General features: G+C 48.2%; 1 protein-coding gene across 1 annotated transcript; it reads left to right on the top strand.

Annotated features, from left to right (window-relative positions):
• The first annotated feature begins 4,234 nt into the window (after positions 1–4,234).
• SAXO3 (stabilizer of axonemal microtubules 3) lies at positions 4,235–12,689 on the top strand. Its single transcript, XM_081166770.1, has 5 exons — positions 4,235–4,482; positions 5,199–5,387; positions 7,337–7,498; positions 10,273–10,400; positions 12,138–12,689. Exons 1-5 carry the CDS (start codon positions 4,327–4,329, stop codon positions 12,490–12,492), a joined length of 990 nt encoding a protein of 329 aa, XP_081022896.1. The 5' UTR covers positions 4,235–4,326; the 3' UTR covers positions 12,493–12,689.

Consider the following 12,689-nt stretch of genomic DNA (forward strand, 5'->3'; position numbering starts at 1 on the left):
GCCAGATTCCAGAGTCATGTTTCCATTGGGAATCGAGACGTGTCGGAGACGGTCATGTCTGTAAGAAAAATGGCTTCTTAACACCTATTCACGCCCGAGTCTCCTTTGGAGAGCATTAGATCTCAAGAGGGGCTTGTTTCCCCAGCAACGCAGCACTGGATACCCAAGGCACCGTGAACCCCATATCCCTGCCCCTGTGCCAAGATGGCCTTCACACACACACCCCTCACCAAGTTCTACCTATTCCCTCCTTCTTGTTCCCAGAACACCTCTTGCCCCACACAACTCCTCCTCACCTACCTGCTCGCTCCCCCTACCCAATTCCAAGCCCTGTTTTTCAAAAGGGCACGTTTTTCCTGTGCGACATCACACCACAGGAGCCAACTCTTAGGAGCCAAGGGGGTCTTTGCCCACCAATAAAATATTTGAGGGGGCCGGGGACCCCCCAAAGTTGATGGGCATTGCCATTAAAATAGTACACATTGTCAGTGTTTGAAAAAGAAAAGGTTCTGACCTCATTTTTACTCCTTTGCCTAGTCCTCAGGCCTTAGTTGGCACAAAAGAGTCTTTGAGAAAGAGTACTTTGAAGAGTATTGCTGCTTTTATTCTTAAAAGTTGTCTTCTCCAACCACGACCGACAGCTTTATACATATCAAACACAACCAGCTTTATACCATCCAACCAACTCACACCCAACACTATCATTGAACACTCTATATATACAGGTAAAATTTGGTGAAAGTCATTGTAGGCCGCTGACTCACGCTGACTTAGTTCTTTTAGCATTAAAGAAACAGCGGCCAATTTTTAGCCGTGGCACACATGCACTGTGTCATGTAATCAATTATGCGGGGTGGGGCTCCCCCCCCCCATTTTAATTCAAGTTGGGCCTCACTGGTTCTCAGGGTTGCTAGGAACATGCATGAGTCCCCTGGATACAGGGTGGTGCAGTGCTACCTCGGGTTACAGACGCTTCAGGTTACATATGCTTCAGGTTACAGACTCCGCTAACCCAGAAATATTGCCTTGGGTTAAGAACTTTGCTTCAGGATGAGAATAGAAATTGTGCGGCGGCAGCGCAGCGGCAGCAGGAGGCCCCATTAGCTAAAGTGGTGCTTCAGGTTAAGAACAATTTCAGGTTAAGAACAGACCTCTGGAACGAATGAAGTACTTAACCCGAGGTACCACTGTATATAAATTCAATAAATAAACCAATAAAATGCACCCCACCCTCTCCAAATCCATCCCACCCACCTGGAACTCCAAAAGTGATAGTGTCCACTGACCCAGAGTGCCATCGGATGGCTGAAAGTAAAATGGCAAGTCTTTATTATTGGAGGTGTGGGTTGCAGTTGATGGGTGCTTCTTAGGATCGCACACGAGCTTTGGGCATCAGAAGCCTTGGGGGAGTCTCTCAGCTTGCAGAAGTACAAAAGCCCTCTAGAATAACATCATAAGGAACCCTGCCTCCAAGCAGCCTGCATGGTCACTGACTATTTATGGATTGATTATATTCATATCCTACCCTTTTTCTCCAAGGAGCTCACGGTTTCGCCCCTGCCTCATTTGAGCCCCACAGCAACCCTGCGAGGCAGTGACTGGCCCAAGGTCACCCTGTGAACCTCATGGCTGAGTGGGGATTCAAACCCTGGACTCCCAGGTCCTAGTCTGATGCTCCAACTGCTACAGCACACTGGGGAAAGCAGGGAGGAAGGGGAAATGGAACGGAGCGGATGGGATGGGATTCTGAAATTCAGCTCTCCACCCCTCCAATGTTATATTATAAATATAATATATAATATATAAATATTCCATTCACTGGCCCCTGCAGCTCAGCAATATCTGGAGGGACCAAGGTTCTCCGCCACACCTGTGATAGCTGGAAAACACACGATTTGAAGAAAGCACCCAACTGTAAAATTGCAAAAGGTTCTCCTTTTTTAATTTCTAGGAAGGATTAACTGCAATGTTCTTTACTGCAAGGTTGCCCTTTGAAAAGAGCCCGGAAACTTCAATTAGTACAAAACGCCAGATTGTTATCCGGCGCTTCAAGATCAGAACTGATTCCATCTGTACTGATTGCCTGTTTGTTTCCGGGCTCCATTTAGCAGTGCCAGCAATGACCTTTGAAGCCCTAAGAAATGGCTTAGGACCAGGTTACCCCAGAAACCATTTCCTCCCTGTAATGAACGAGTCCTGGCTTTTAAGATCCACGCAAGAGGCTCTGCTCTCTTAAGCCGTCCATACCTGAGACGGGTCTCTTGCAGCCCTAGCAGACGCATTGTTTAAATTGTTCTTGCTTCTTTTGTTGCGTTAAAGAGCTTTCTCCTATCCAATTTCTCTGAGCAGGGCTGTCTCTGCCCGCTGCCCCTTGGAAGGCCTACACAAGCGTATCAATGGTGCATGACGTCCCACTGCCGTATCTCCCTGGGAGCTAACAAGGCTTGGGGAAGGTTGGAAGAGCTGACTCATCAAGGTCTCTGCCCACATACCCTCCAACATTTCGCCAGTGAAAATAGGGAAGTCCTATTCCCTAATGATAATAGCAATAACATTATTATTTATACCCTGCCCATCTGACTGGGTTGCCCCATCCACTCTGGGCGGCTTCCAACATATACATATTAAAACATTAAACATTTAAAAACTTCTCTAAACAGGGCTGCCTTCAGATGTCTAAAGATTGTATAGTTATTTATCTACTTGGATTGGGGGGGTATGCGTAGCTCCACACCCTCCAGCATTTCACTGATGGAAATAGAGACATCCTAAGGAACGCGGGTGGCACTGTGGGTTAAATCACAGAGCCTAGGACTTGCCGATCAGAAGGTCGGCGGTTCGAATCCCCATGACGGGGTGAGCTCCCGTTGCTCTGTCCCTACTCCTGCCCACCTAGCAGTTTGAAAGCACGTCGAAGTGCAAGTAGATAAATAGGTCCTGCTGTGGCGGGAAGGTAAATGGCATTTCCGTGTGCTGCTCTGGTTCACCCGAAGCGGCTTAGTCATGCTGGCCACATGACCTGGAAGCTGTATGCCGGCTCCCTCGGCCAATAAAGCGAGATGAGCGCCGCCACCCCAGAGTCGGCCACGACTGGACCTAATGGTCAGGGGTCCCTTTACCTTTACCTTTTAAGGAAAGGTGGGACATTCTGGGATCAAATCGGAAACAGGGAAGGCTTCTGTAAATCCAAAACACTTAGAGGGTCTGTCACACCCTCCAACATTTCTCCAATGAAAATAGGGATGTCCTAAACAACAACAACGGGCTTGCCAATCGTAAGATCGGTAGTTCGAATCCGAGCGATGGGGTGAGCTCCTGTCTCTTTGTCCCAGCTCCTGCCAACCATACCACCACGAGTAGATAAATAGGTACCCCTGCAGCAGGAAGGTTAACAGTGTTTCCATGAGCTTTAGTAATGTTCTCGGTGTCCCATGTGCCACAAGTGGTTTAATCATGCTGGCCACATGACCCAGAAAAGCTGTCTGTGGACAAACACCAGCTGCCTCGGCCTGAAGGCGTAGATAAGCACCGCACCCCATAGTCGAATTTGACTGGACATAACCTTTCAATAATCATATTAACAACAGCAACAATAAAAATGTTAATAATAAATATGTCTTCTAAAGGCCTTTGAACTGCAATAACTGCTTGCGTTGATCAGTGGCCATGGGAGGCAGGCAGTGGGGCGTGGGGCGTGTGGAGACAGAAAACAGAGGTGGGATGAGACCAGATGTCCTAGAAGAGGCTGATGGGAGTTGGCGTCCAACACCAATGGAAGGGGCACAGGCCCCTGCCATACTGCAACATTATGTTGCAGCTCCCATTTGTGCATGCATGCAATGAAGGATGATAAGAACAATCATCCTCCGACTGAAGTTACAGTCCCGATGCGCGCTTACTTGGGAGCAAGGTGGAAAGGGCTGAGGGACCGGGTAGGGGCTTACTCCTCAGTAAACACGAATAGGGTGGGCTGCACACAACAAGAGCTTGCACCCCAACCGTTCAGCCACGGCCTTTAGCACTCAGTAGCAACGATCCTTAGCAGGCCTTCCGGCCCCCAGGAAATCCAGGTGCAAGCCCTGGCTCCCCCTCCCACAGCGGTCCAGCATCCCATTGGGACTCGTTAGGACGGGACCGGATGGAATCCAGGGCTCGATCAAAGGGGGCGCTAGAACGCCCGGCTGCCGAGCGTTCCATCTCCATGGCGACGTTTGTCGCTAACGTTCCAGGGGCCCCGCCCCTTTCCTGGTGCCCAGGGTACCAGCCGCCGCCTCCTCCTCCTCCGCCCGGCCGCCCGGCAACCATGTCCCAAAAGCGGAGGCGGACATGGCGGGCACTTTCTCCGCCTTCCCCTTCGACTGGGAGGTGGACTCCCCGACGCTGGTGCCCCGGCAGGGACGAAGGCATGACTGGAGGCTGACCAGCAGCGGAGTGGGGCTCAATTACAGCCCCCCACTGCCCTTCCCGCCGCCCTATGCACGAGTGAGCCAAAGCTGGTGACTTTCAGGGGGATGGCTGGTGCAATTCGGATTAGTGGAAGCGATGTGGTTTGTAGCGGGGGACTGACACCCCCTCCCGCTACCTCTAGGCAAAGCTGTCAACGTTTTCCCTTTTTTACGGGACATTCCCTTATTCCGAATAGGATTCATCGCAAGAAAAGGGAAAAGTTGACAGCTATGCCTCTAGGTCATGGGTAGGCAAACTAAGGCCCGGGGGCCGGATCCGGCCCAATCGCCTTCTAAATCCGGCCTCCAGACGGTCCGGGAATCAGTGTGTTTTTCCATGAGTAGAATGTGCCCTTTCATTTAAAATGCATCTCTGGGTTACTTGTGGGGCCTGCCTGGTGTTTTTCCATGAGTAGAATGTGTCCTTTTATTTAAAATGCATCTTATTTGTGGGGCATAGGAATTCATTCATATATTTTTTTCCCAAAATACAGTCCGGCCCCCCACAAGGTCTGAATCACAGTGGACCGGCCCACTGCTGAAAAAGTTTGCTGACCCCTGTCTAGGTACTCTGCAGGCGGGCTAATGCTGCCTGGAACCAGAACTCCTGCGGGAATAAATGGGTCTTACGGGGGGCGGAGTCTTGGTTCTATTTTTCATCCATGCACCCATTTCCCCATTTCCTGATGGTTTGTCCCATTGCTGCTCTTTCCCACACCTCCTCCCTTGCACCCCTGCTTCGCTCATCGCCAGTCTACGATCTATGAGCCGCTGCCCCCGGCATCTGAGAAAGTCTTCCGAGATGAGGTCATCCCACGCTTGACAACCACCTCACAACTCGCTTATGGCCCGAAAACCCATGGGGGAGTCCTGGCTCACCCCCGCTACTCTGTTGCCTATGCGCATTGGGACGTCCTCTACAACAAAGATTTGAGAGAGAAGGTAAGCGGTAAGCAGGAAGCTGTGAGATCTGGGAAGGGGGATAGAAGCCCAAATGGTCAATGGGTACATCCAGATGGCCAGTGTATTGAGGATTTGTCCGCATTTGTTTGCAGGGGGATTAGACAAAGTTGGCAATTTAATCTGCTTTTGTCATGATTTGCTTTCAGGGAGGTCAGATGGTGTTGTGTCAATCCAAGTGTTATGGGAACTCCCAGTGTGTTTTCCCCTGTCACTTTGCTTCTTGCAAAAAGTCTGATCTTTTGCAGAAGCAGGTTTGTTGCGCAAGAGTTTCCAGCCAACTAAACAGCGCAACCTGAATTTGTGACTGAATCCCACCCCCAAATAGTGACAGTTCTTGAAGTTCCCTAGGCTTGGTGGCTTTACTGAGGAGGGAATGGGTGGAATGAATCCAGTCTGTAAATTACAGCCTGGTTCTGTGTGAGTTTACTCAGAAGTAAGTTCAATTGAGCCTGGGCATAGCCAGGATTTAGGGGGGGGGGCAGGACCGAGCTACCTGCACTGCGATTGGCCAGTTCGCGGAAGCCATGCCTATTGCTCAGTCAGATTGCCAGTTGCATCGCTAGAATGTGTCACAACATCACCCAAGTGACCTCAGCGAGCATTTCAGTTTCAAATATTCTGATTATTTCTACTTTTAGCTAAGTATTTTTATTTATTTACTTGCAGCCTACCTGCTCTGGAAAATCACAAGCCCCCCTTTCTGTTCATTCCAAAACATGACAATATTAAGATGAGAAGCATCTGCTCTTGTATGCTTTTCTAGGGTTCCTTTATTTTAATTTAAAGATGTATGCAAATAGGTACAGAAGTATTCACATGCATGCCCAGTAAAGTTAAAGGCAATGGGTGACACACACACACACTTAAAAATCCCACCCCCACAAAAACCCAGTTGGACACATTCTGCCAAACTCCGCCCACTAGTGTTGATGAGCAAACAGTGGTGGAATAGCAGTGGATACCTATGACTGGAAAAAATGGGGGGGGGGGTGCCAAATACAAAACACAAAAAAATCAGACCTGAGGAACAGGTTTGCTGTATAAAGCCCCTATTTAGAAACACACTGAATCAGCTGGACATTCAGGGAGTAATCTTGAAATATCATCGATGGAGCCCCACACACCCCTTACTCTGTGATTGCAGTCCAGGCAGGAGAATGGGACAGGGGTGAGGATTCTGCAGAGTTTCCCAGAAGCCCCTGTTCTTTCTTTTTTTTAAATAACTTTTTTATTCAAAATTAAAACAAAACATATTATCCAGAAACATATCATCCTTATTTTCCCTCCCCCATTTTCCCTCCCCCCTCCCCCCCACAGAACCTACCCACCCCCCGACTTCCCTCAGTTCCAGTCTTTGATTTCTCTAAAAATGCTGTTTTCTGCATGTTATACAGTTGTATAGATCCTCAAAACTATACAGCTGATTATTATCAATAAAAAGTTTGTGAATGTTTATTCAAAGCCAGCCAAGGAGTCCAGTTCGCTTTGCTGCATCTTCAAATACTTTGTAAAGGGTTCCCATTCATCCTTAAAGTCACAGTTATCCTTGTCCCATAGCTTATATGTCAGTTTTGCCAGTTCTGCATAGTCCATCAATTTTTCTTGCCATGATTCTTTAGTTGGGGTTTCTTCAGTCTTCCATCCTTGTGCTATTAAAACTCTCGCGGCCATTGTCACATACATGAAGATGTTTTTCAGCAGAAGCCCCTGTTCAAGGGGAAGAACAAAGGCCCTCAAGTGACAAGGTAATGGCAAGACAAATAATCTTTCCTCCATGGCTCTGTTTGAAGACACCGGGCTGGAGGAGGCAAACTCCCTGAGGCAAATGAGGAAACATTTGCACGAGAGGGTGTCCTTGTGAAGTCATGGTGACCGTTTCCCCAACCCCTTCTTCTCTGTACCCCTGTTTCTGTTCTTCTCCCCGACAGCTGCAGCTGAGAGCATGGAGGTTCCCGCTGACCATGGGCAACCAGAAGAGCGAGACGAGGGAACGCTACCCTGGCTGGCCCAATCTCCCACAAGAGCCTACTTTCCATGCTGGGCCTCAGCCATTTGGCTTGGCTGACCATCACCTGGATGGACCATCCAAGGTATCTGGTGTTTCTGAAGCAGGGAGAGGACATCCCCCCTATGCTGGACATCTTCTTCCTTTTGACCAAGACATCTTTGTGTTCTGTTTTAGGTTAACCAGTTGACAATCTCTACCTAAAGGATGCTTGGTTTTGCATACCTTACAAACAATTGCTTGCATATATATTTAGGTAGGGTGTTAGGGGAGGGGGTAGTGCCTTTGGTGGGGGACATGTCATGCTACTTCTGGGGTGGTTTGTCCACCTTTGGTCCCCACCTGCACTCAGCTCTCACCTGTGGCTCCTAGAAGCTGTCAGTATACAACAGTGGCCACACCCCAGGAATGCCTTTGACTGGCCGGCTAAAGCAGGTGAGGATTGGCTGATGGGTCTCAAAGCCTCAGTGAGTTAGGGACTTTAACATGCATGCCAAGACAGGCTCTGGCAGATTGAAGAGATGCGACCAATCGTGGGTCCAGCGGTCAAGTTTCTGCACCATCTGTAGAAGGAAGTGAGAGGTAGATGGGACTTGTCAGACTGGGAAGGTAGCCCATCTAGGAGAAGGAAAACTGATCCAAACCTCTGCTGCCGTGTGGGATATCTTCAGGAGTAGAAAAGGCTAAGGAGTTGAAATATACTTGGAGTCAAGTGTGAATTTCATGCTCTTTATTCAGCTCATAGTAGCAATGAATGAATCTTTCCCCAAAACATCTAGCTATATATACATTATTTACACAATGGGCCCTGCGTGATTGGCTAATTCCGGGCTGCTCCTGTAGGCCAATCAGGTTGCGGATTTACCTCCTCCAGAAGCCTGATTGGCTGCTCCTGCAGGCCAATCAGGTCGCTGAGTCACTTCATCCAGGAGCCTGATTGGCTGCTCCTGCAGACCAATCAGACTGCTGCATTCCGGATCCTATTGTTCTAGGATTCAGCTCAGTACATAACAGGAGTAAAGTAAGCCCTACACAAATCCAGAGTGGAGTCCTTAAGACACGTTGTGCACCTCCTTCCGGCAACTTTTGCAGCCCAGCTGGTGCCAAAATGTCTTGCTCTGCTGTCCTTTGGACCACATCAGTGAGGCCAGGGGCGGATGGGTCTTGTCATTTGGTCAGCCCAGGACCTCCATACACACTGCCCAGGCTTGCGCCCCAGGGAGGTCAATTTGGCTTCACCCCCAGAGGTGCACTCCGTTGTCTCTTGAGACAGATGGATTCCAATAAAAGCTTGCACATCTCTGCATGCTACCTATGGAATCGGACCAATCAGTATCCATTATTTCCTGGCGTGTGGGGAAGGTTGGTGCTGCCTGTTTTTAGTGGGAAGGAAAACCTGTGTCCCTCCAGATATTGTGGGACCCCCGACTCCCATCAGCCGCTGCCAATGCAGTCAATGATGTGAGAGGTGATGGGAGCTGTTGTAGTTCAACAACATTTGCAGTTTTCCTTCTCTATCCCTGGCCTAACTGCTTATCCAGTGGTACCTCTAGATACGAATGGGATCCGTTCCAGAGCCCCGTTCGCATCTAGAGGTAAACGTATCTAGCGACAGCACATCTGCACACATGCACATCGCTTTTCGCCACTTCTGCGCATGCACGTGACGTCATTTTTGAGCGTCTGTACATGCGCAAGCAGCGAAACCCGGAAGTAACGCGCTCCATTACTTCCAGGTTGCCGTGGAGCGCAACTCGAACACGCTCAACTTGAAGCAAATTTAGCCTGAGGTATGGACTGTATTTGGGTTATCCTCGGTGCCTCTGCAGCAAGTTCGAGGTGGGATTCTGATCTTGGTATTGGGCCTCAGATTGGGCCTTCCCTATCCCTTCCCCAACATGCCTGATCTTTTCTTTGACATCCTTCTTTATTTTGCTGGCCTGCCAATCAAAGAAAGCAGGTCATGTGCTTGAGACCCAAGAGCTCTAACTAAGGCTGAGGTCAAGGATCTGAGGGACTCCCCTCCTGATTCTGGCAGCTTTGGTTGGCAGTGAAAGCAGCCACAAGGAGCTACACCCTTCCCTTTCCCCCACAATGCCCTTGAGGCAGCATTGCTCCAGGGGCATTGTGGGAAATTAAAATGGCGGCTCAGTCATTGCTGGGCCCTGGGAGGCACTCAAGAACGTTTTTGTTTTTTTAAAAAATAATGTTATTTATTTATTTAACATACATACAAACCAGTAACATACCGGTACATACACTTACAAGCAAACAAACAGAAAAAAGGAAAAACTATAGGTAAAGAAAAAATGCATAAAATAGGTGGATGGTTATACACCCTTGTGACTTCCCTCCACCAGTGCTAATCATCTTTATTCCTTTAAAGTTCTTATTTACATTGCAATTCTTGTAAATAATATATAAATACCTTATAATAAATAAATAAAATAAAATATATAATAAATATAACATAAGATAATATAAAACATAAAACATAACATAACATAATATAAATAAATACCTTACTTATTTTATTGTACTATTATATTATCTAAATCAACTTTACAAGCTTAGTCCAAACATATCAGCATGCTAGCTTTAGAGCAGGGCTTACTCATATATTCTTCAAACCATACCCAATGTGACCTTAATTTCTGATTTGTTTGATATCTTATTGCTGCAGTTAATTTCACCAATTCTATAAATTCAGCTACTTTGAATGACCTATCCTCTTTTGTGAGTGGCACTCAAGAATGTTGTGTGGTAATACCAGACTTGGTTGGGGTTGTCCACTGTGGTGGGCTGAGGAGTTCAAGACTTCCACGCACAACAGAGGCTTTGTTCCTTTGCTCTCTGCAGTCCATTGTGGCCAGCACACGGAATGAAGAGATGGCAGGCAGACCCTTCTACATCCGGGACAAGGCAGTTCTGCGGCTGAATGACCCCTATATCTCTGTCACCAGCCGGGACTTCCATCCCTTCACTGAGTAAGTAGCACTTCCAAGGTTCTCTCCCCACCCCAGACACCTCTGTCACTGCCTACACTCCCTTCCCATAATCCTCTAGGGTGCAACTGCGATAAGTGAGGTTACCAGGCAGAGGGCCTTCTTGGTAGTGGCTCCCTCCCTGTGGAACGCCCTCCCACCAGATGTCAAGGAAATAAACAACTATATGACTTTTAGAAGACATCTGAAGGCAACCCTGTTTAGGGAAGTTTTTAATGTTTGATGTTTAATCGTGTTTTTAATGAGTGGCTGGGGAAACCCAGACAGATGGGCGGGGCATAAATATTATTTCATTTATTTATTCATTTATTTACTGTCTCGTCTCTGAACCCACATTCCACTCTTTGACCCTTGTTTGCTACCGCTAGGAAAACTTGTTTACAATGACACAGAACTTGTATTTTTTAGGTTGACAACCATAGTTAACGTGCCTTGGCAGCTGGATAGCTTAGCTGGCTGGAGCATTGTACTGATAACGGCAAGGCTGCAGGTTCAATCCTCGTCAGGGACAGCTTGTATCTTCCTGCATCGCAGGGGGTTGGACTAGAAAATCCTCAGGGTCCTTTCCAACTCTGTGATATCTGTGATTATGGCAGATGTTGGCTGTTGCTCGATTTATGTAAGCTATCCGTTTTGCTATCGAAATAATAATAATAATTTTATTTATATCCCGCCCTCCCCAGCCGAAGCCGGACTCAGAGCGGCTAACAATAATAAAAGTAACACAGCATTCTAAAATCAATTCATTTTAAAATCAATTCAGAATCAAATTAATGGCAACCATTGGGTTAGAGTTCTGTGAGGATTGCCAAAGGAGGAGGTCAGACTGTGCCCTGGCCAAAGGCCTGGTGGAACAGCTCTGTCTTGCAGGCCCTGCGGAAGGATGTCAAGTCCCGCAGGGCCCTAGTCTCTTGTGACAGAGCGTTCCACCAGATTGGGGCCACAGCCAAAAAAGCTCTGGCTCTGGTTGAGGCCAGCCTGTGGCCCGGGACCTCCAAGATGTTTTTGTTTGAAGACCGTAAGGTCCTCCATGGGACATACCAGGAGAGGCGGTCCCGTAAGTATCAGTATTTTTACTGATTTTAATGAAATACCAGTGATAAAAGTCTGTGTGCTACCCAAGTGCAGGCATGCAAAGAAAGTATGGTGTATCACAGGATCAAGAAAAAGGTCCTGTATTTTTCGCTCTATAAGACGTACCAGATGATAAGACGCACCTAGTTTTTGGAGGAGGAAAACAAGAAAAAAATATTCTGAATCCCAGAAGCCAGAACAGAACAGAAAGAGGGATCTGGCTTCTGGGATAGCCTCTTGCTGTTCTGGCTTCTGCGATAGCCACCGAAGCCTCTCCTGGGCGCGGCTCTTGGGGGCTTTTCTGGGAGGTGGGGACAGAGCCACTCCCTGCTGCCCTGCAGAGGCTTTGCGTGGCTAAGCCAGAAGCTAGAACAGCGAGAGGGAGCGCTGCGCAGCCTGCATTCACTCCATAAGATGCACACACATTTCCCCTTACTTTTTAGGAAGGGAAAAGTGAGTCTTATAGAGCGAAAAATACGGCAAGTTATTCCCAAACAATATCATATTCTGCAGTGCCAAGAGTAGTGGTGTGTACACAGGGAGCTCCTTCCAGACAGTGTTCTCTCCTTTAAACTGCTTGGTTTCACCCCACTTTCAGAGAAATGGACGCATTTTGATCCCTCCTCCCTCCTCTCTCTCCTGCAGCAAGGAACGACAAGGCTATGCTAGGAAGGATGCTCTCTCACTTGAGCGGTGTGGCGAATACTCCGTGATCCGTGATCCTGAACCAATGCGGGACATCAAGGTGTTCCTCAAAGCAACCCGAGTGCCCCGTCTGGGGCCACACATACCTGCCGTTCCCCACCGGGGTCTGCTTCCCCTGACCCGAGAATCCTACCAGCCTCCCCATGACTACAAGCGCACCTGGGACCGCTTTTGCCCGGTGGAGAAGCCTCCCACGGTCTCCTGCCGGGTGCCTGTGGTGGAGATCATGTGCGTTCCTCGCATGTACGAAACAGAGTATAAATGCTACGGGAGTGGCAAGCCCGTGCCGGTGTGAGAGGCCAGGGGCAGAGAGCGTTTTGCAAGGATCAGGCAGAGCAAACCTACAGAATCTATCATATCTAGCATTTGTGTTCATTTTGCAGAGATGACCGCAAAGTCTCTACTGATATGGTTAACGCTGCACATATGGGCAGCAGTTTGGATAAATAAAAACAAACTCTTCTTTGAAATAAAAATTATCCGGTCCAAAAA

The sequence above is a fragment of the Podarcis bocagei genome (genome assembly GCF_964188305.1).
Source record: "Podarcis bocagei genome assembly, chromosome: 13".
NCBI classification, from domain to species: domain Eukaryota; kingdom Metazoa; phylum Chordata; class Lepidosauria; order Squamata; family Lacertidae; genus Podarcis; species Podarcis bocagei.